Consider the following 25,455-nt stretch of genomic DNA (forward strand, 5'->3'; position numbering starts at 1 on the left):
CTTTATTCAAACACTCGTGAGGTAAACAAATAGACACTTCATACAAACACTCGTGAGGTAAACTAATATAGACTCTTCATACATACATTCGTGAGGTAAACTAACCTAGACACTTCAGACAAACTAATATAGACACTTTATACAAACATTCGTGAGGGAAACGAATATACACACTTCATCCAAACACTCGTGAGGTAAACAAATATAGACTCTTTATAAGAACGCTGTAAAGTAAACAAATATAGACACTTTATACAAACATTCGTGAGGTAAACAAATATAGACACTTCATACAAACATTCGTGAGGTAAACTAATATACACACTTTATACAAACACTCGTGAGGTAAACAAATGTAGACTCTTCATACAAACACTCCTGAGGTAAAATAATAAAGACTCTTTATAAAAACACTCGTGAGGTAAAGTAATTTCGACTCTTGAAGCAAACACTTGTGAGAAAAACAAATATAGACTCTTTATACAAATACTCGTGAGATAAACAAATATAGACTCTTTATACAAACACTCGTGAGGAAAACAAATGTAGACTCTTCATACAAACACTCGTGAGGTAAACTAATAAAAACTCTTCATACAAACACTCGTGAGGTAAACAAATATAGACTCTTGATACAAACACTCGTGAGGTAAACTGATATCAACTCTTCATGCAAATATTCATGAGGTAAATTAATATAGACACTTCATACAAACATTCGTGAGGTAAACAAATATAGACACTTCATACAAACATTCGTGAGGTTAACAAATATCGACACTTCATGCAAACACTCATGAGGTAAACAAATATAGACTCTTTATACAAACACTCCTGAGGTCAACAAACACTCGTGAGGTTAACTACTATAGACTCTTTATACAAACACTCATGAGGTAAACAAATATAGACTCTTTATACAAACACTCCTGAGGTAAACAAATAGACTCTTTATACAAACACTCGTGAGGTCAACTACTATAGACTCTTTATACAAACACTCGTGAGGTAAACTCATATAGACTCTTTTTCAACCACTCGTGAGTTAAACGAATATAGATTCTTTATACAAACACTCGTGAGGTAAACAAATATTGACACTTTATACAAACATTCATGAGGTAAACCAATAGAGACACTTCATACAAACATTCGTGCGGTCAACAAACACTCGTGAGGTCAACTCATATAGACTCTTTATTCAAACACTTGTGAGGTAAACAAATATCGACTCTTTATACAAACACTAGTGAGGTAAACTAATCTAGACTCATCATTCAAACATTCGTGAGGTAAACTAATATACACTCGTTGTACAAACATTCATGAGGTAAACAAAAAAGACACTTTATACAAACATTCGTGAGGTAAACTAATATCCACTTTATACAAACACTTGTGAGGTAAACAAATAAAGACTCTTTATACAAACACTCCTGAGGTCAACCAATATAGACACTTTATACAAACACTCATGAGGTAAAATAATATGGATTCTTTATACAAACACTCGTGAGATAAACGAATATAGACTCTTGAAACAAATACTCGTGAAGTAAACAAATATAGATTCGTAATTCAAACATTCATGAGGTAAACTGATATCCACTTTATACAAAACTCGTGAGGTAAACTAATATAGACACTTTATATCAACACTCATGAGGTAAACTAATATAGACACTTTCTACAAAATTCGTGAGGTAAACTAATATAGACTCTTAATACAAACACTCGTGAGGTAAACTAATATCGACTCTTCATACAAACATTCGTGAGGTAAACTTATATAGACACTTCATACAAACATTCGTGATTTAAACCAATATACACTTTATACAAACACTCGTGAGGAAAACTAATATAGACACTTTATACAAACATTCTTGATGTAAACTTAGTTGGACTCTTTGTACAAACATTCGTGAGGTAAACAAATATCGACACTTCATACAAACACTCGTGAGGTAAACTAATTTCGACTCTTTATAGAAACACTCATGAGGTAAACTAATATAGACTCTTTATACAAACATTCGTGAGGTAAACAAATATCGACACTTCATACAAGCATTCGTGAGGTAAACTAATATAGACACTTTATACAAACACTCGTGAGGTAAACTAATATAGACCCTTTATACAAACACTCGTGAGGTAAACTAATATAGACCTTTTATACAAACACTCGTGAGGAAAACTAATGTGGACAATTTGTCCAAACCAGAGTGAGGTAAACTAATATAGACAATTTATCCAAACACTCGTGAGGTAAACTAATTTCGACTCTTTATAGAAACACTCGTGAGGTAAACTAATACAGACTCTTTATACAAATACTCGTGAGATAAACGAATATAGACTCTTTATACAAATACTCGTGAGGTAAACTACTCTCGACTCTTTATACAAACACTCGTGAGGTAAACAAATATAGACTCTTTCTCCAAACATTCATGAGGTAAACTAATATAGACTCTTTCAACAAATACTCGTGAGGAAAACTCATATCGACTCTTTATACAAACACACGTGAAGTAAACTAATATAGACCCTTTTTTCAAATACTCGTGAAGTAAACTAATATCGACTCTTTATACAAACACTCGTGAGGTAAACAAATATAGACTCTTTATCCAAACATTCGTGAGATAAACAAATATAGACTCTTTCTACAAACACTCGTGAGGTGAACTTATATAGAATCTTTATTCAAACACTCGTGAGGTGAACGAATATAGACTCTTTGTTCAAACACTCGTGAGATAAACGAATTTCGAGTCTGTACGAACATTTGTGAGATAAACTAATATATACTCTTTGTATAAATACTCATGAGGTAAACAAATATAGACAGTTTATACAAACATTCGTGATGTTAACAAATATCGACACTTCATACAAACACTCGTGAGGTCAACTAAATAGACTCTTTATACAAACACTCGTGAGGTAAACAAATATAAACTCTTTGTACAAACATTCATGAGGTAAACTGATATAGTCTCTTTATACAAACATTCGTGAGGTAAACAAATATAGACACTTCATACAAACATCCGTGAGGTGAACTAATATAGTCTCTTTATATAAACGTTCATGAGGTAAACAAATATCGACACTTCATGCAAACACTCGTGAGGTAAACTAATTTTCACAATTTATCCAAACACGAGTGAGGTAAACTAATGTGGACACCTCATGCAAACACAAGGTAAACTAATGTAGACACCTCATACAAACACCAGTGAGGTAAACTAATATTGACACCTCATACAAACACGAGTGAGGTAAACCAATATAGACACTTCATACAAGCACTTGTTAAATTTAATCCACAAGTTCAGGCTTTCACACAACAAAAATTTGACAAAAGTTGAGGGGTGTGAATACTTTCTGAAGGCAATATATATACATATATATATATATATATATATGTATATATATATATATACATATATATATATATATATATATATACACAGGAAGCACAGATAAGATAGATGGACACCGTGCATGCATCCCATACTTGAGTCAGTCACTCAATGATACACGAATCCGCCACGTACAGGACGTCCACTAACAAGTGAGGGCGTTTTCACACTGGCGCCATATAGACATCGTTAAATACATTCCCTATGGTTGTTATAATTGTAAATAATATAAGAGGTTGAAGCCTCTATTATAATAACCAAGGAGTTTCCAACAATATGCCGTATGTGTATAGTAAAATTACGAATATTAAATCAAACAAAAACTTCTCAAAAATACATTAGCCTATTTATTACTGTTTCTTGCGGAACCCCAAGCGACCTCTTGCAGAACCCCGGTTGAGAAACACTGCTTTAGACCCTTTTGACCTTGACACCAATTAGACCTTTACACTCTTTGGATCACTTTAACCCCTTGACCCTGAGACCTTTTAACCCATTAGACTCCTTAGACCCCTTTAGACCCTTACTGCTCTTGGAATATACCCTCTAGATCTTTCGACCCCTTGAGACCTCTTTCACCTTTAGACCCTTATCAAACCCAAAAGATCCTTTGCACAGATACACCTTTTACACCCTAGACCCTTTAGACCTGTTGGACCAGTTTGGATGCACATCACATAAATATCTATAGAATCTTCTTGCATTGCACAGACTGTACTTTTTTTCAGCTAGTAATATGCAATCTCCACCCACCCAAAGGCTGGGTACTCTGCTGAAGCATGGTGTTGGCTTTACGGTTGAAGTGGCTGGCTTAAGATCCTTGGGTCTTGGGTTGAAGCCCGTCAGGCTGTTGAATTGAAACCAGGTAGGGTTGACTCAGCTTGTCATCCTTCTGAGGTTAGCAAAATGAGTGTCAGTGTACTGGTAACAGGGGCATTGCAGTAGTGGCACAGCTGTGCCCCCAGCCAATGGTGCTGCCCACAGCCTTGTGTTGCACATGAAGGAGGAGGAGGTACTCTGCTATATTGAACAGAATTTGTATATTGCTTCACCAATCAAAACTGGAAAGCATATTGTTTATTTGAATTTCGCAAGGATCATGCTATGCAGAACATTTTTCTTGTTCGTTTGTCTGTTTGTGAGGAAGTACCTGACCAACCACTCCAGAAGCATTCACCTTGGCTGTCTCCTGCAGAGTTCCTTATCAAATACCTTCTGAAAGGCAAGATATACCATGTCCAATGAACTTCCCTCACCCACCCAATCAGAAACGACTCTGCAGAACTCCAATAAATTTGTTAAATATTATCACGTGAACCTTGCACGATGGTTAGCTTGTGCCATGTTGTTGCGCAGAAATAAGTATGGAACCAGTTCAGTTGTAACACTCCAAACTACTTCATTAAAAACTGCAATGTTTGATCCAATCCTCGTAACACACCTCCACTCATTCGTTCCTCTTTTCTTTTTTTTTTTACACCTATGGAACAAACTTCCACACTCTTCAATGTCATTTTCCCCTCCAGTTCTTGAAGACAGCTGGTCACCATCATCTCAGATCATCCTAAATCCAAAACCATCATCTTTTCAACCCTTGTTAACCCTCTCCTCCCCTACCACTCCCCAAGCTCTCCTTCCTCCAAATTTCCAGTTTTGCCTTCCTGAGAGTTTCCTTCTGTATCCACCCTGTCTTCCCCACATGGCTTTTCTTGCCCCCCAATCCTCCCCACACCCATTGTTTGTTCAACTATCCCTCTATTTTGTCCTTAAACTCCATTGTTGATGTCCCATCCACCCCCCCCCTCCACTGTTTCTTGTGTCCTGTTGCGTCCAGATCTACCATTCCTTTTGTCCAGTTGCATCTAGATACGAGGTGTATTCAAAAAGTATCCGACTTTTGTTCATAAAAATACTCCTATCCAGATACAACAAACTTACACTAATCTCCTTCAAAGTAGTCCCCTTGGGCTGCCACACACTTCTCCCAACGGTTCTGCCACTGTCGGAAGCAGCGCTGGAACGCCTCTTTTGGGATGGCGCGCAGCTGGTCCGTCGAATTCCGCATGATGTCTTCACTGGACTGAAATCTGGTCCCTTTTAGGGGCAATTTCAGCTTGGGGAAAAGCCAGAAGTCACACGGAGCCATGTCGGGAGAGTAGGGAGCCTGACGAAGCACAGGTGTGTTGTGTTTGGCCAGGAAACTCCATCAAATGTGAAGAATGGGCGGGTGCGTTATCCTGATGGAGCTGCCAATTGACCGCTGCCGACAGGTCCGGCCGTTTGCGTCGCACAGCGTCACGAATGCGACGCAGTACCTCTTGGTAGTACTCTTTGGTGATGGTTGTGCAGTGTGATGCGTACTCGTGATGAACCACGCCACTGGAGTCAAAGAAGACGGTCAGCATGACTTTGACATTGCTGCGGACCTTCCTTGCTTTTTTTTGGCCTCGGGGATGTTGGATGCTTCCATTGTGATGACTGGAACTTGGTTTCTGGGTCGTACCCATAAACACAGGTCTCATTGCCAGTGATCACTGTGTTGAAGAAGTTGGGATCGCTGTTCACAGTCTCCAGCATGTCCTGTGCGATCTCCAAACGGAGTTGCTTCTGCTCGATCGTTAGCAGCTTTGGCATGAACTTCGCTGAGATTCTCCTTAAGCCCAAATCATCAGTCACAATGGAATGAACGGATCCAATGTTGACGCCCGCCTCGTCTGCAAGTTCTCTGATCGTGATTCGATGATCCTGCATCAGCAGGGTCCTCACTTGGTCAATGACGATCTCATTTCGGGATGTTGAGGGCCTACCAGAACGTGCTTCACTTTCCACTGAAGTGCAACCATCTTTGAAGCGGTTGTACTACTCTATTATCTGTGTGGTGCCCATTGCTTCGTTCCCGAAGGCCTGTTGAATCTTGTGGATCGTTTCCACTTGGGAATCGCCAAGCTTTACACAAAATTTGATGCAGTAGCGTTGTTCAAGTTTTTCCATCATTTTGTCAAAAACGAAAATCCGACGGCGCTCACTTACACTTCCTCACTCATCTGCAGTCTGTCGGCGACTGACAGCTTCTGCAGGCAGGAAAATATTCACGCATACGAATTAGGATCGCCTACATACGTGCACCAAACCACGCCTCCCTAGCTTCATGTGTTTACGCACGAAAAATTAAGGTTGGATACTTTTTGAACACACCTCGTATGTTCAGTGTTCTTGCTCTTCCACAAGCCTCGACTCTGTACACAAAGAAAAAAATATTCTCAATCATCCACCATTATCTTTACCTCTGCCACCAAAGGTCGACCTATGTCTGTCTATGAGCAAGATATCTCCAAAGTTTATTGATGGATTCAGATGAAATTTGGTGGACAGGTTCAGTGCGTGTCATGGACGAATTTAGTAGATTTTAGTGAATATCCAAATCTAGATCTGAATACGATAATTTTTCAGTGATTCCTCACAATTGAGAGATCAGGCCAAAAATGAGAAAAGCATATTTCAACAACGTCGTGAATGAGATATGACAAAACTTGGTGGGCGAGTTGGGCAGGTGACAAAAACAAGCAGATTTGATTTTGGTTAAGGTGCAGATGCGGAGGTACGCATTTTACCAAGTGCCATTCTAATTGTAAATGTGTAACCATTTTGTGGCTGTGCAGACAATTGCACTGGACCTTTTATCTCAAAATGGAGAAGTCACGTTTCTTTTCGGTTCATGCAAAGAAAGTAAAAAGAAGATGGGAAAGAGAGCACCAATTCTGTCTGCTCATGTTTGTTCTTTAGATGGAGAATCAGCACAGTGAGAAGCGACCTGTAATACGGTCTTGTACAGTTTACATCGGCATTCTTATTAATCCATACTATAATTCACAGACTGGTGTTTGGTTATTTGTTGCACTACTACTCCTACAGTTTTGGGCCAATTACATCCAGACTTGCTACAGAGGATCAGCACGACCCCAATTCATGTATAGGGGTGTTATATCTTCGTCGGTGGTCTTGAGGAGCTGGGAGGAGGGACAAAATTTCTCGATGTAAATGTGTACCGTGTTGTACCGCTATCCAGGTGGGGGAAGGTATTACAAGTCTCCACCATTTACAGTACAGTATTCCTGTCCCCATGTTTTCCAGTGCAGTGAAGTGTTTTGAATTATAAGGAGTAGGTATGTTTTTGCTTCATGCACGTAACTCAGGATATATTTTTTGCGTATGCAGAGCTGTCACTTGCCTATATACCACCCAAATAAAGGCATGCATCAGAAGAACGTTTTGCATGCTTGGAACAAGATCAACCATAGGGTGGGTACTCTGCTTGTAAGCCACAACACGCCACAATTTCAATGAACAAGAAAGCACGACTCGAGCACGTGGGCGATATGAAGCGAGTATATATTCCAAGTGACTATCAATTGAAGTCCCTAAATTACAAGAGTACGACCAATAGTATTTTGCTCTTAGGCGCACCTCACCGGAGAGAACGTCAGTCTCGTGAAATGTCACAACGGCACTGGACAAAGCCCCCAAAGGATCACATAACTGCTCAAAAGACAATGACGTCTCTCTCTTTGAGCTGCCATGTTTGACATCACATGACGATGCTACGTAAAAAGCAGGTGCAGACGCATACTGTATGCAGTGTCTCATGAAATCGACCTGGTAATGTTGCAAAAGCAGAGTTAAATGATGAAATCCCATATAAATTGGAAAATAAATAATAAATTGACACAAATTTGGATGGAACCTTTGAAGGGATACGTTACAAATGCATCTCGAATATGAGAATCAGCACATCTCAAGTCCGACAAGTCTGTTGGCACAATTGATAAACCGCATTATTTTTCCTACGATGATGTCGAGCATGTGGGGAAAGCTGTGAGAGTGGAGGCAAATTTATTCTTGTAAACATCATGTAACATACACAGAAATCATCCTATAGCTTGCTATATCTGCGGCAATTATTCACACAAAAAAGAAAAAAAAAAGTTACCCAATTTGTCATTTACGGATGACTCATATTTGGCACACAAACCTTGCCTGCTGTTAATTGGACGTTCAAATTCTCTCAACATCCACTGTGGCATCAGATGGTATAAATACACAGCAAACGGTTTGTACCACGGTGCTCGAACTTCATTTGCAGCATGGACTTTGTCTCCAATGATATGCATTATTTTCATCAATATATATATATATATATATATATATATATATATATATATATATATATATATATATATGTATGTATACATACATACACGTATATAGACATCCCAAACTCGTTTCAGATGTTCGTGCTGCCGAAGCAGTTTCTTAGCAAGGGTTATACTCCGTGGTTTGCCATTGCCTTCCAGGCGTTGTTTGTCTGTGCCCTATCCTGTTAAATGTTGAGCGCCAAGCAAGGAAGCAGCACACACGGTACCATTTTTATTCTTTGTTGTGACTCCCAAACTCAGAGCAAATGCTCCAACCATTACTATATCCACACACATATAAATATATATTTTTTTACATATATATATATATATATATATATATATATATATATATATATATATATACATATATACATACATACACATAGGAAAACTATAGTGAGGACAATGTGGAGCTCAAAAATTTCAAATGGTTTTGCAAACCACCGACTTGCATAAGATACTGTATATGACATTTTATTGTTCCAACTTGAAGTTAAATTGTGCGATTATAACATTAAATAATGCTTCAATCGAAATGAAAACGTTCCCATAGCCTCAATATTTAACGTGTATGAGGGGTGATCAGCAAATCTGTGGCCGGTGGAATTAAAAACGGTAGAATGACTGCAGTGACAAAACTCAATTTCTGTGCATGAAACAAGATTCTTAAAGGTTTTTTATTTTTATTTTAATATGCTTTTTTTTGATATGGTAATATTTTAATAGATTTGTTACTTTAGACCACAGACTTACTGACCAACTAGCATGCAAAGAGCATTCAAGAGGTCCTCAGAACGATACACATTAGTCCAAGAAACCGCAATGTTAAAAAAAAAATTCAATGTATATGCAGCATACACGATTTGTTTGTTGGAACATTGATCGTTCCACGACGTCGATTGTGAGTTGTAACGATATTACATATGCGGTTATTGTGTTGTCATATGTGAACTGATGGTACTTTTAATCTGAATTGAGTTATACACTTGCAGGGCCTACTGGTAAGAATGATTGCCCAATTGCAGTTTTTCTTGTGGTTAAGTATGGCTGTCTTGTCCTGCTTGATGTCGCTTCGTTACCTGGCGAAATTGAACGGCGAGCAAGGTGGCACCGCTTATGCAATATAAGTGAATATAAATCGCTGCATTTCGATTACATCACGTTGAAAACGTTTTCCTTACTGTCGTGCATTTTCGTGAATCTCAATCGTCACAGATTCCCCTTCTCCAAGTCCGTTTTGTATGAACGTATGGTTAATCCCCTTATAATATAAGGGTGGTTTTATATCTCATCTCCTCTCCCCCTTTCCCACCACACTCCTTCCACCCAATCCAGCTGTACTACAAGGCTGTCAGCAGGACAGCAAATTAAAAGGTTGAAAAATGAACCTGCACTCAAACTTTATAATGGGTACTCTCCTGTGCAATGTCGTAGGATGTCGGTGACGTCGGTGCAAAAGGGGACAAAATGGTTCGATATTTAACGGTCAGAATGTGCATCGCATTTGTAGATATTCCGCCGACGATCCTAGGGAGGATGTTTTCAAATGAGCCCTCAGTGTGGCCGCGTTGTGAAGCAATGCGCACGCATTACGCATTTCATCATGATATCGTTTATACATGTACATCTGTGCTTGCAAGAGGGCTTCATAAATGAACTCGGTAAGCGAAGGGAGAGTACAAATGGCCAGTTATGGAATGGATATAATAAAAAAATTGAAAATGAGGCTTTCAAGGCAAGGTAGTGCATACAAAGAACGAATTGCAAATGATTTGCAAAATCCTAGAATTGAACAAAAAAAAATTAAATGCAGAGAATAGCCGAGTGTGGCTCATACGTAACTCATGGGGCTCACGCATGTAATGGTCAAGGGGAAAACACTGCAAAAGCAGAACGCCATTTGCATATGTGAATATGCTAATCTCTAGTGGCACTGGCTCTCTCTCATTTGCATGCTATTCCGACCCTAATCGGCCTCGCCGACGTGACGTCGGGGAAACCTGTCGCCGATTGAGGCGGAACCGCCGCCATCTTCCCCACCGTTTGAGAAACACATCCCTGAAACGAGTGCAATGATAGAACCACAGCAGCCTCTCTCCCTGCTGACCTCATACCAGGTTCCTACGCCGCTAATTGCAATGAGTCCACATCCCTAATCTCTCCCGCTGCTGTTTGTGGTCGAGCCTTATTAAAGACTTTTCTGCAGGACTTCCATGCTCCAACCTCCTTGAAAGAAAGAGTTTCTCTCCTTTGTGGACTCCTTGTAATTCTTGTCCTTATTGGATCCACTTTACCTGCCCGTTGGTGCCTAATACACCTGGACTTGCTGGAGGGAGGAATTTCACCTCAAGATCTGGCATTTGACATATATGCATCGGTGACTGCTGCACATCTGCCCTCATCTAGTTTCACCATACTCTGTGCAGTACCTGCAAACGCCCAGGTATGGCAGTAGAAAGAGGGGGGGGGGAACTACGCCAAACACATCTCTGCACAATAATTGTGGTGCAACTTCCAAACACATCTCTGCACAATAATTGTGGTGCAAGGGATTTGCATCCATTCTAAATGAATGTAGGATTGTGATGTATGTCCATATGAATGCATCTTATGACGGTGTTGCTATAACAGATATGTCATGTTTGCACATATATGTATATGTGTGTACATAGTACATGTACTTAAATATCTATGATACTCTGTCTCATGAACATTTCCATGGAGCGGAACATATCCTGGACAGGTAGCAACTCCCTTGCAGTGTGCTGTTGTAGGTTTAGGGCAGGATTTTGGAATTTGGACAGGATAGCAGCATGCAATGACCTTCGATTTTTGAATCTGTAACATTCACCAGCTAATGCTACCAGACGGGACACTCGGCTTAAGTCATCGATGCAACACCCTGCTTATAGGAAGAACCAGGATAAGTGTATGATCGAACTTTCCAGCCAAACAGCTCCCGGTTGAATACTGTACCTTTAAACTATAATATATATATATATATATATATATATATATATATATATATATATATATATATATATATATACACACATATAATAAACACACCAACACAATACATGGTGAGCAACAGAAAGCAATCTGTATCGTGGAGATAACACCGTGGATTTTTCATGCAGAGCACGATAACACAATGTGCATAGTACGAAGCATGCAGCAATTAATCCAGCAATTGTCTTGTCATACTAAAACAGGATTGATAAAAGCACGAGACTGCAATATTTTATCATTGTGTTTCCTCTCGATGTGCACCTGCTTCAATGAGTACTGGGAGTACAAAATAAAGATTTATTTTTATTTTTTAAACAGATGCCACCACTGTATGTACGTATGCATATATATACATATACATATACACACACACACACACACACACACACACACACACACACACACACACACACACACACACACACATTATGTAATTAAATAATTGTATTCACACCCAAAGTGCATAAATTATGTTAATTAAACTACGTGTGCAGAAAGCACAGGTTGAAGTTTTGTTTTATTTATTGAAATAGTCCGTTTATACATAATTGAGGACGCGATTTCCACAAATCGTTTCACGATTGTTTCCCAAAATGGATTCACATTTGCCGAAGAAACGGTTTTTTAATGGTTTAATTAGCGAGTAGAGATTTTGGGGGTCATGCAATTATGATGTGACATCCTTCCAAAGGCGGGACAGGCACCTCACCGTGCTTATTAGGCCGCCGCCTGTGTGCGTCCTCGTTTCGGGGAATCAATGACCACGAGACCGGGCCTTACGGGAGTAGCCTGGTGGCCGGTTTGGGCGGCGCGGGGCAGGTTCGGGTGGCGCGGGGCAGGTTCGGGCAGCGCGGGGCAGGTTCGGGTGGCGCAGGTTCGGGCGGCGCAGGCCGGTTCGAGCGGCACGGGGCAGGTTCGGGCGGCGCTGGGCAGGTTCGGGCGGTGCGGGGCAGGTTCGGGCGGCGCGGGGCAGGTTCGGGCGGCGCGGGGCAGGTTCGGGCGGCGCGGGGCAGGTTCGAGCGGCACGGGGCAGGTTCGGGCGGCGCGGGGCAGGTTCGGGCGGCGCGGGGCAGGTTCGGGCGGCGCGGGGCAGGTTCGGGCGGCGCGGGGCAGGTTCGGGCGGCACAGGCCGGTTCGGGCTGCGTGGGGCCGGTTCGGGCGGCATGGGTCCTGGAGCTGTCCGTTCAGCACCATTTGTGCAAATCCTGGACACGTGATGAGCTCGTCGGTGCGATTGCAGCGTAAAAACCCAACATCGTATGCACTTCGGAGAGCCTGAGACGACGCAGCAAGTCCGAGAAGCGGCTTGAGGCCCAGCACGACGTCCTGCCTCTTGTGCTTACATGGTCGTCACGTTGCCTCACGACACCTTTCGTCGAGCACGTTGGCTTATTCTGTCATGCTAGTGAGCCGTGCCAGCACGTCACGGCACGGCACTCGGGAAGCGACGGAAACAGAGATACCTGAGTGTACGTGTCTGAGAAGCGGTCCGTGTCCCAGGTTCTCTTGCGCCACCTTCAACGATGTGCGCCATGCAGCCGAGGCTCTCTACAAGATGGAGTTATTTTCCCTCCAACACGCCACAGCTGCTGCTTTATTTATATAACACGGCTCTGCACCGTGTCCGTGTCTGGTACCCGTCTTCACCGAGGTCCTCTCGAGTCGAATAAAGGGAGGAGAGAGGGACGGGGGAGGGGGGAGGGGGGATAAATAAAACATAATTCTTCTTCCTTATGTTCATACCTTTTTCATCTCCTCCACCCCCCCATACCTTCAGACAATCCTTTCTCTCCTCTCGTTCCCAATAGAATACTGTAGTGGAATATTGTTCTGGGAATTCCTCCCCAAGTGACCCGTCCAAAGGAACCTGACCGTTGGTGGTAGGAAAAGGTCAGCAGCAAGTAGTGGAGATCTTGGGGATTACTCTTCCCACCGTTGGATAACAAATATATATATATATATATATATATATATATATATATATATATATATATATATATATATATATATATATATACATTACAATTGGTGCCTGCACAGTATTACAAAAGGGAAGAAATTTCCATCGTCTGAGGATTGTTACTTGCCTGGACGTGTGGGTCGTCCAAATGAATGGTTTACCATGACCACGTGGGAAATCTATAGGGTCCAGTAATATTATTGAAAAAATAAAATAAAATAAACTCGAGGCCCGGGAGAGTGGGGGGGGGTTAGAGAACCGTCACTATAATAGAAGCTCGGAGGACACGTCCGAGCGAAGCTGCAGCTCTCACGGCGCAGACGTCAAGGTGAAGTCTTAACAGAGACCAAGTTCAACCGCGCCGGCCGAGCGGTCCATTTCAATGATAATGCGGCTACAGCGAGACAATGGGCGACTGTTGGGCGGCCCGGGGCCCGGCGTGTGAAAAGGCCGTGAGAATCGTCAGGGAGAGGGAGAAAAGCAGGAGGGGGGGAAGGGGAAAGAGGACCCCCCCCACCCCTCTCCCCTCCTCGCGCCCTGTTTTTGGAATAATTAGACACGGCGTGGAAATTTAAATCCCAGCATCACCACGAACACCGAACGTTGTTCCCCCATTGCGATCCTGGCAAATTAAGAAAGTCCTTTCGGCAAATGAACGAATGAATGAATGAGCGCGCTAATGAATGGACGAATGAAGTACCGCGGGGATCTATTTAAAACGCACACGGCGCTCACAAGCCATTTCAGGTGCACGGCAGCGATGCTGGATCGTTCCCGGCGCAACAAGGTCTCGGGACACGGTGTGAGCGCTCATTGGGGGGGAGGGGGGGTATGATGATGGCCAAGTCGGAGGATGACCGATGCCCCTAGGGCTCGCCGGACAGACACGAGCCTGCAGGGAACGGCACGTACCTTGGGAAGTCACGAGATCGTGCTGCTGCCCCCGCCATGGGAGAAGTGAGGATGAAGTGTCCAGGGCTTTCTGCGCCTCCGTCCCAACGACCGTCTTATTCGAGTCTCACCATTACGTCTGGTCCACTGGCCCTAAAAGGGAAGGACATTCCCCCCCCCCAACGGTGGCGGGTGTGGCTTTTCTCTTCGTCAGTCCAGAGGGCGTCAGGATTGGCGCGGGGTCGGGTGATGGAGGGAGGAGGGAGGTGGGAGGATGGTGGAGAGGAGGGGGGAGGGGGTTGTGCAGAGGTAGGATGGTTGTGCCCCTCGGACCGGGTGGATTGGCGGTCCCACCGCTTGGCTGACCTGACCGGGCCTTGGGAAGCAGATTGCGCGACGTGGTCTGAAATCAAAATTGCGACACACGCTCTTTGTTGTCCCAGGGAAAGGGGGTTGTTTTACGAGGCGGCGACAGTGAGGGCAAGGCGTGGATTGAGAGGAGGAGGAGGAGGAGGACAGGAGACGGCCTGGAGAAGGAGAACGGTATACATAATGGTCTCTGTTCACACACAATCGCCATGCTCTGAACGTCTCCAAGTTAGATCATGGTGAGGTGGGGGGTGATGGCCGTGGAGGGGGTAGGGCTCAAAAAGGCCGAAATGAGGGTGGAGAAAAAGATTTGGTAAGGAGGGCGGACGGACGATCAGGATCAGGATCAGGGGTTTTACATCCATCGCCCACCGGGGGTACCATGGTAATGGCACGTCTTGTTTGCGGATTTGTCACTGGTGAAGAAGAATAAAAAAAAGAAGAATAAATATAAAAAGTATAAGAGGAGGAAGAAGAAAGAAGACGATTCTTCAATCTGCGCTCATGGAACTTATTGCACCAAAGGACCAACTGTCAGGACCTGGACAAGTGTCTTGGATAAAGAAACCCGGGGAGGGACGAGAACTTTGTGTATCTCTCTGTCTCTGATACAGTGCTGGGTGTCCACTTTGACGACATGCACAGCAGCTGTGATACAAGACTTCTTCGAAAAGGCGGGAAAGAAGATTCGGGAACGAACGGCCATTGAGTTTTGGACTCCAAACATTCAAGAGTCCAGGATGTCAGGTGTTGTTGGCTTCAATTTTTTTTTCATCCGCATCCTTCTTCGGGAATTCCTGCTTTACTCGTGTCACGGACAGCCTGTCACTAATTATATTATGCATTACTACTACTACTTCTTCTTCTTCTTCTTCTTCTTCTTCTTCCTGCCATTGCCATTATCCTCCTTCTTCACGATAGTTGGGCTGATATTTTATGATGGCGATCGTTTAGTTTTTTTTTGTTTTTTTTTAAATGAGGCGTCCTCCTCGCTCCTCAGGTGTTGCAGCCACAGTTGGTGGCTCCGAGAGGCGAGCACGGCGCGCGACGATATCATAACTGCGGCATGAGCCCCTCATACCGAACTGTGACGTCACAGTTTAAAAAAAAAAAAACGTACACATTAAAATTACGACTTCGAGCTCCATCGAACGTGTAATGTCCACGGGTAAAAGCAACTATGCGGCTGTGGTTCCGACGGGATGAAATGGCAGCACAAAGTTGGTCGTGAGGTGGTTCTATAGGCCGGTTCGGCCACCTTTACCCTGCCCATGCGGAATCTCTTGAACATGCCTCAAAAAAACGGGCATCGGATGCAATTCCTGTTGCTTTTGATAATAAATCGTCCTCCGAGCAACCTCATCAATGTACTCCCACTTGATTACACCCAGCAGGGTTCAAAACAACAAGTGAAATCCTTCAATACAGCGCGTGTGGTGAATCAAATGAGTACACTAATGTTAAAATATGCAATTTATGCTTTTACAGTTGAAAAACAATTAAAAAGCGAACTTAATATTTGAAATGTAAAAATCTTGTTATTATTATTATTATTATTGTGATAAGCACCTTTTATATATAAATAACAGAAGGAATGAAATCGTTCGATACGGCGTGGCAGGGCCAGAGGGCCGCAAAATAATGATGAAACCAGGACGGCCGTTCACAGTGAGATTACATCCCCACGGAAATCAAATTTTCACAAATATCGATGAAGACTCGCGGATGAAGAAAATGTCGAAAGCCGTCACGGAAGCTTTTTAACGTTGATCAAAAAAAAAAAAGAAAATCGTACAAATTAAAATAAGGAGAAAAATATTATTTTTAATGACGCAGTGAAGTGGTTCGGGTTATGAAACAGATACCTGTGTGTTGCAAGTGGATCCGAGGAGAAGAATTCCTTCCGTTCCTCCACGTTTCAACCAATCAAAACGACGCATCGCCTTTCCTCCTTGGCCATGACCATCAGTCAGAGGTTATCGCCGCCTCTCCACTACTTTGACCAATCAAAGCTCGCTCTGATCCAGAGCTTGTCAGAATGCAGCACGAGGTACATCGCCGAACGTGATTGGTCCAATGGTATCACGTGCCGCTGAGGATTGGCGATGCAGCATGAGGTACCTCACGAACATGATTGGTCCGGTCCTGTTTGCTGGAATCCTCGTGCATAACACCGCCCACACAACACACGTGGTGTCCTTTGACCAATCAGGAGCAGTTCAGTTACAGTATCGTTTCCTTCAGCTCAATTGGTCTTGTCCTGCTCGTGATGTTTTCGGTTTTTTTTTCGTTCTTGTTGAATCTGTGAGGAGATTATTTTTTCGTTCTTGTTGTGGTCATTACCATCTCTCAGAGGTTATCGCCACCTCTCCACTACTTTGACCAATCAAAGCTCGCCAGAATGCAGCACGAGGTACATCGTCGAACGTGATTGGTCCAATGGTATCACGTGCCGCTGAGGATTGGCGATGCAGCATGAGGGACATCACGAACATGATTGGTCCAGTCCTGTTTGCTGGAATCCTCGTGCATAACACCGCCCACACAACACACATGGTGTCCTTTGACCAATCAGGAGCAGTGCAGTTACAGTATCGTTTCCTTCAGCTCGATTGCTCTTGTCCTGCACATGATGTTTTCGGTTTTTTTTTTCGTTCTTGTTGAATCTGAGGAGATTATTTTTTCGTTCATGTGGTAAGTAAATTTCAACTACTAATGCATGACGAAACACTTGTTTATGGCTAATATTAAAGAGAATGATGCCATAAGAAGATCTTAGCTTTCTGCGTTCGGCGCGAAATGCCATGGTGGACGGAATGACGTCTTTCGTTAGTTAGTACACGAGGGGAGCGTTTCTTCATGTTTTTCCGTCAAGCAATAAATTAAATGGTTTTCACATATATAACACATTAGTTTCACAAATTTCAATTGAAATACTCGGGTATTTCCGTCAGTTGTCGCCATTTCCGTCGAGGTTACGCACTGCATCTACCGGACGGCTGTCATTGGCTGTCTTGAGGCACGTGGGGGGGGGGGGACACCAGACCCACCGGAGACGTGGTAGATGACGCCGGGGACATTTCAAACTCGGTGCAATTGTATACAGCGCAGGCGCTGTAAAAATCTCTCGCTGTGCTCCTCAACATACGTTACACACACACACACACACACACACACACACACACACACACACACACACACACACACGTATACGTATACGTATACATATATATATATGTATGTATGTAAACACTTGTGTATATACATATATGTATGTAAACAAAAAAAGGTATAAGAGCCAAATTAGGCAGATTGTATATTTACTTAAAACGATGTAATTATCAGGGCAGAGAGTGTGTGTGTTGTTCTCTGTGCAAGATGCATTGTTCCAAGACTTTATTTTTTATTTTTTTCTCATTATTAAAATTCCTCATAAATTTGTTTTCTATCAATTTTTGATTAATGTAAAGAAAAAGAAAGTCATCCATTCTTTGACAACAATGAGTACCTCATTCGAAGAACGTTTTTGGACACACACATATATATATATATATATATATATATATATATATATATATATATATATATATATATATATATAGTGTTTACATGTTGCTTCAGTATATGCATCTGTACATTACAGTGACACAATGTGAAAATGCTCTACTTCAATGACTCAGCCAAATGTATATTGAGGATGTGCTGCATGTGTGGTACAAGGTTGACTCTGCTGTCTATTTCCACACATGAATAAAAGGCATCATTTAATTCAATCAAACAAGTTTTATTTATATATATATATATATATATATATATATATATATATATATATATATATATATATATATATATACATACACACACACACACACATATTTGGAATGATTCATTTCCCCCGACACCTCTACCCTCCATATTTCTGGAATCTTTCTCTTCCCTTTCTTAAGGACAATGATTGAAGTTATTATTGTATTTGGCATTAAGATGCCGATGCTCGGCAGACGTTTTATTTTTGTCCAATCAAAGTGCAAGTCTGAGAGGTGATTAAAACGCTTTATATTAATTATCCAGGAGGAAGAGTTGATCAGCATCGAGAGGGACGCGAGGAGAGATCGCGTGGTAATCTGTGCAGACTCTCCTGGGCTGTAGCGGGGTCGACATGGACCTCCAACATTGTTCTTCGCAATCATTCTATGGGTCATGGTGGTTTCTTGGTGTCGCCATTTCTGATCTGCAGCGAATCGTCGACCGAAGATGAAGACCAAGCATGGCAGACTTCATTTGTTTGTTTCTCTCTCCGTTAATGGCAAGTTACTCGATTCCCATGTAAGCGCTGCTAACAGCAGGGTAAAGGTAAAGGAGCGGGATTCGAAAGGACGTCGTACAAGCGAATAAAATACCTAGCCTTTGTGTTACAGGACAATATAGAGCCGTTTTGTCGTTAATTGTGGACCTCACTGTGCTGGCAGTGGTTATCTGTGCGGAGCGCTGTTTAATTGGGGCGTACTGTTGAACCCCGCAGGCCGCTCGACCCACTCGTCTCTGCTGACTCAGGTCCAGCTCTTACCGTCTCCACACAGCCGTGCCTGGGAAGCAGGCCCAAGACATGCCTCGTATTACGCAGATTGCGTCTCCGCATGAAACAATCCGTTAATGGTTCCGTAACAAGCCATCAGCACACCGTACAATACGCCTCATTAAATGCGCAACCCACAAGACGTTCCGCAGCCTTGAGACGTCACAGCATATTATAACGTCACGGAATAGAGCGGCCAAATAAAACTATTTTATATACATATATATCATGCACTATTTATTTATTTTATTTGTGTCAAAAAGCAATAATTACCGAGGTGGGTAGATGGATACCTGACGTATATTTTTCAATTCGAGTGGAGAACGTTCTTTTGGAACAGAGTGCAAAAGGAAAGATCATTTTGTCTGAAGCATCATCATTGTGCAGAAGAAATAGGAATTACCCTGTGGAACGGGTTCGCAATGATATAATTTAATTTATAATTTCGTTTCAACATGCGCTTTTACCAAAACCATTTGTGGACATTTATAGAAACTTGTGTTAAATATAAATACATTTTACATATACACAACAAAAAGTAGAAACCAAGCATATTTTATTCATCCTATAATGTATAGTCCACAATTTTATTAAAAACAAGGGAGCAAATTATGTTTATCCTCCTTCATTTGAATATATGGTTTTAGTTTTATTATGTAATTATGCAAACGTGATGGATGTACAAAATAATGTCACATTTGTGTGATGTGAAGAAGTTAAGCCCTATATTCAAATAAAGATAAATATACTGTATTTGCTTTTAGTGTGTGTGTGAGAGATCCTCTGTCTCCCCTCCCTCTCTTGTTCTCTCTCTCGATCTCTATCCATCTCCCTGGGATGTTCAGAGTGAATGTCAGGGTCCATAAGAGAGGTTTTCCTTTTTTCGGTTTTACCAATAATGGTGTTGCGTATAGACCTATACATGTTTAATATATGACGCTGCAATTTGTTATATAGGGGAGCGACCCTAGAATTATCCTTACGGGCCAAAGGTTTCATCCCAACACATGTACGGTGGTCTTTCCGTGAAAATTAAACTGAGCTGGAGGGAGGAGGAGGAGGAGAGGGGGGTGGTTGTCGTGGGGGACAGTGGAACGCCTCGGAAGGAAGACCGAGGCGTATCTAGAATTCTCGAATGTTTACCAGGCTAATCAACAACCCCTTTGGGCAATTAAGGGGTCAAAAGGGCGTAGCTTCGTGCATTGTGCTTGCGCCCCAGGAGTGACGGCCGAACGCCTTAATGCAATCCACGGGCCAATCTGCCCTTGACCTTCTCTCACTCCTGGGTCAGCGGGATGCCGGCAAAAGGTCCCCCCCCGGGACCGTACTGCGACATCACCCAGAGGGAGGGTGTCTCGGGAGCTGTTTGAGGGCCAGGAGGTTGACAAGGTACTCGCCAACTGTGAAGGTCAATTTGGTTCAAAGCCCAACTACTATATATATATAAAATTCTCGCACTGTGACTGTATACACCGAACACTCCTGTCTCTCCAAAGTGATTTGTCATTATCGACATCTTAACAGCATAGTTTTCGTTCAGTTATTTTGAAATACCTATCAAAGGACTCATGTTAAATGAAGTGTCAACATTTTAAAGACACAAAAGTTCATTTGTCCTCCTGCATTTCCATATGTTGGTGGTGAAATGTGACGGTTCAAACGCGTGTAGTTAAAAGGTGTCTCAAAAGTTCTCATGTTACGATTGGTCTTTTAAAAGCCTCCGAAGAGAAGAAGAAGAACACAAATCGAAATTCATGGCAACATCCTCGGTAGGAAAAATGTATGTTCAGGTGAATGGTGCACAGGCTGGTACACGGGAAAGGCACATGAGACACGCTTGTGCAGATACACAGGCTGATGTATGTATATATATATATGCAGCATAATTCATGGCATAAAAACACGGGTGGATATACAGGCCGGTACGTGGGATGGTACACCGGATATGTTACACAGGTGATGGTGCGTGGCGAATACACGGTCTGGTATACTGGAATAGATACTCAGTACATGTCCTTGGGTGAAATACAGTCTGGTAGACAGGGATAGATAGATTGCTATTAGGTACATAGGCTTGGGCTGATACACAAATTGGTGCATCAACCTGAGCATATTGCAGGGGAGTGACCGCATAAACATGCTTGTGGGCACATGCATACACTGTATATACAGGGATAGACACTGGATTATTTCATAGGCTTGGGCTCATACACTTGCAGAATGTACGGTCTAGTCTCTCGTGTATAAGGGGGTTGGTATACTGGGTGCAGGTAAAAGGGGAATAGACACATGGGCTAGTAAAAGGAGACAGTTACACGGGCTCTGGTAAATGGGGACAGATGCATGGGCTAGTAAAGAGGGACAGATATAGGGCCTATGGCAAATGGGGGTGGGGGACATACATGGCTGAGTATCAGGATACCAATTCATGGGTTAACTAGAAGGGCACTTGGTAGAGCGCAGACCTCCACCACACAATGCCTGATCCATGACAACATATCGGGCCCAATACATTTTTGAAATATCATGTTTTTCAGTACTATATTGTTTTTGGCCCTCTTTCTCAATAGTGAAGAATCACTTTAATAATTAAATAAATCTCGTATCCAGATCTGGATTTGGATCTTCATCAAAATTGAATCAATTCTTCCTTGTCACACACCCAATGTGTCCACAAAGATTCGTCCAAATCTCTCAATAACTTTTTGAGATATCGTGCGATGTATAGTTTTTGGCCCCGTCTCTCAATGGTGAAGAATAACTTTTTTTTAAAATTCTAGTATCCAGATCCAGATTTTCACCAAAATCTAATCATTTCGTTCTTGTCACACACCCAACCTGCCCACCAAATTTTATCCAGATCCGTCCACAATTTTTTAAGATATCCTGCACACAGACAGACAGACAGACAAGCCGGTGGGCGACATGGGTGGTCGCTATACAATTGCATACTATTCATACAGTTTTTGACAGAGGTTGATTATAGTGCGAAAAAAAAAACGCGGAAGCAGATTTTTGATTTTCGGGGAAAAAAAAAAATTTCGGATTTTTTTTCAAATATTTCAGTCCTGTTGCTAGGCAACGGTGGCGTCCATAGCAACGGTGCTCAAAAGCATACAACTAGATGCTGGTATGAACCTACCAGTCAAGTTTCATCAAAATCGGTTGACTCCTCTGGCCTACAGAGCTGTCCATTACATACAAACAAACAGACAGATGGAAAACCTGAGAATAACGGTAGTCTAGCGACCACCCAACAGACAGACAGACAGACAGACAGGGGTGAAAACATAACCTCCTTCACCTATGGTGGTGGAGGAAATGAAGGGGAATAGACACATGGGTTGTTAAAGGGTGATAGATACACAGATTAGTAAAGGAGGATTGATGCATGGCCAAGAAAAGGGGGCGGATATACGCACGATGGTAAATTTCAATGGATTGTTAAGGATACAATGGATACATGGGATTGTTAAGGTGGGTGGATAACGAGCTGGTAAATGGGGAGGGACATGTGGGCTGATAAAGGGGTTTTTTATACCTGGGATGATAAAGAGGGATAAATAAACTGGCTAGAAAGGGGGTGGAGCATATAGATACATGGGCTGGTAAAGCGGCTAGATATAGACAGGCAAGACACAAAGATGCAACATACAGTAAATGCACCATTCGGTGTAAAACTTTGTGAAATATTTCTGCAGCACATACAAAGGTTGATCAGCAAACCCATTCCTGATATAGATGACGTGGAGGGGAAAAAAAAATTCTGGGAAACGGACTACATATTGAAATACAATTCAAATTATTGTAAATAGATGTACAACAACAGTTGTCATTGTCAGTCATTGATCTTTTGTGTAATGCATTGGAGTTATTGATCGCTCCTTGTGTACACAATTATTTGAAGGTCACAGCACCGTTAAAGAAACCCATACAGGGCATTATATGAATCCATATAATCCTTCCCACAGACATACAGTAGTTCCCCGTGCTATAGGTTCAAGTACAAGTCAGAATTGCGATTGGCAACTATTGCCATGTAGGTGCCAGATCTTAATTTTGTAATCACTCATGGGTATAACCTTGTGGAACCTGCTCGTGTGCAGTTGTGCAATACAACAACAACTACTAAAGAGGAAACCCATCCGTGGCATTTATATACCTTAATACTTTTCTTCTGCAGAAGGTGGGAGAGAAATTGTTGTTTAAGAGTCGTTGGCAATTTACATCGAGAGCACGGAGACGCAGGAGAGAAGCCACAAATAGATGCACAGAAAGAGAAAAACATATAAATAACTACAATGATACTCGGAATAGCATACCCATGCCAAGCTGAACAGTTTACATTTTATATCCCACTGATAGGGCGGATCTGGATCCGGATCTTATCCAAAATCTAATCCACTTGTTCTTGTCACTGACCCAACCTGTCCACTAAGTTTCATCCAAATCCGTCCATAACTTTTTTGAGATATCGTGCAAAACAGTATATCATCGTTGGCCCTATCTCTCAATGGTGAAGAATCATTGAATATATTCTCGTATCCGGATCCGGATCCTCACCAAAATCTAATCAATTGGCCATGTCACACACTCAACCTGTCCACCAAATTTCGTCCAAATCTGTCCATAACTTTTTAAGATATCCAGCTCACACAGACAGACAGACGACAGACAAACACGCCTTTCAAAATGACGTAATCTGCTCGAGAATGGTTGGTGTGCATAAACCCCTAGAAACAGCTGTGTTCGGGGCAAGAAACTTCTATCGTGCATGTGCGATAAGGATTGTTCCATAAAATGACTCATAAAGCACTTAACAGAAACTGAAAATATGTGGAAAAGTTCCTGAGAAAACTGAGGTGTGCCTCTGCACAAAGAAAGAGTTGGAGGGAGACACCATAATCTGATTTGGGTGCTTCTGAACATCAATCGGAAGGAGATATCTGAGGCTTGCGAATGCATAGGGTATGTTTAAAATGACGATATTTACGAGTCATCATGTTTGTGCGGGGGTGACAAGAGGAGACCGGGAGCTGTAAGGGCTATTAAAAGCAGATTGTTTGGTTCCGGAGCCACAAGAGAAACTAGAACCGCACTCGGTGGAGCGTATACCTCCATCATGCTGAACAGTTTATGCTTTGTATCCCACTGATAGGCCAGATCTGCATCCGGACATTATGGAAAATCTAAAAAGCTTGTTCTTGTCACCTACCCAACTCATCCACCAAGTTTTATCATAATCCATCCACAAGTTTTGAAATATCAACATACCTTGCAATATATATATATATATATATATATATATATATATATATATATATATATTTTTTTTTTTTTTTTTCGTCCCATCTCTCAATGGTGAAGACACTCACTTAAAAAAATGAAAAACTTGTCGTATCCGGATCCCCAGCAAAATCTTATCAATTCATCCTTGTCACACAACAAAACTATCCACCAAATTGTCCCAATCCATCCACAACATTTTGAGATGTCCTGCTAACAGACAGACATACCGATGGGGTTGAAACCATAACCTCTGTGTACCTTCCCTGGTGGCGGTAATTATATGAGATTTTTGTATCTATTGTTAAAAGGAGAAGCGTATGTGTGATTTTTGGTCGTCATCTTCAGATGAGCGTTTCAGGAGGTGGAACAGAGCCCTCCCAGGTCTCGAAGTATCCACCTTCGTGTATGTATGCGTGTAAGTTGCTGTTGGCTGCAATTTACACACGTGGGTGCGTTCAGGAGATGGAATGGACCCCTAGTCTTAGTGTGCGTGCGTGCGTTGCCGCCGCTCGCTTCCATCAATCGGAAATGGTAGGAACTCGACATCTCTCATCCATGGATATTTGTCGAATTTCCTATATTTTCACGAGTACAATTTGCATCGATAGAGTATCAAAATGCACATGAGTGTCTGTCTTTTGCAGGAAAGTTTTGCTTTTGGGGGTGTTAATTAATCATCATTGGGGGGAGATATTGTAACATTCAGTTTATTTATTTACTTTTTTTATT

General features: G+C 42.2%; 1 protein-coding gene across 16 annotated transcripts in view; it reads right to left on the reverse strand.

Moving 5' to 3' along the window:
• The window catches only part of LOC147030040 (uncharacterized), a 244,532-nt gene that overhangs the window by 214,051 nt on the left and 5,026 nt on the right, over positions 1–25,455 (reverse strand). For 6 of the 16 annotated variants that reach the window (XR_015056197.1, XR_015056187.1, XR_015056183.1 and 3 more), the window contains exon 1: positions 13,105–13,300. The exons of 1 other annotated variant lie outside the window; for it this stretch is intronic. Coding sequence is in view for 2 of the 15 variants with exons in the window: in XM_085873734.1 (XP_085729860.1) it covers positions 13,105–13,175 (71 nt within the window). In the remaining 13 variants the exon portion in view is untranslated. Of the gene's footprint in view, positions 1–13,104; positions 13,301–14,513; positions 14,731–16,726; positions 16,861–25,455 lie in introns of those variants that run through there. 9 more of the 16 variants (XR_015056191.1, XR_015056189.1, XR_015056188.1 and 6 more) reach the window with 4 other exon arrangements.

This window comes from Eptatretus burgeri, chromosome 3 (genome assembly GCF_056783735.1).
Source record: "Eptatretus burgeri isolate ZD-2024b chromosome 3, Ebu_testis_v1, whole genome shotgun sequence".
NCBI lineage: Eukaryota > Metazoa > Chordata > Myxini > Myxiniformes > Myxinidae > Eptatretus > Eptatretus burgeri.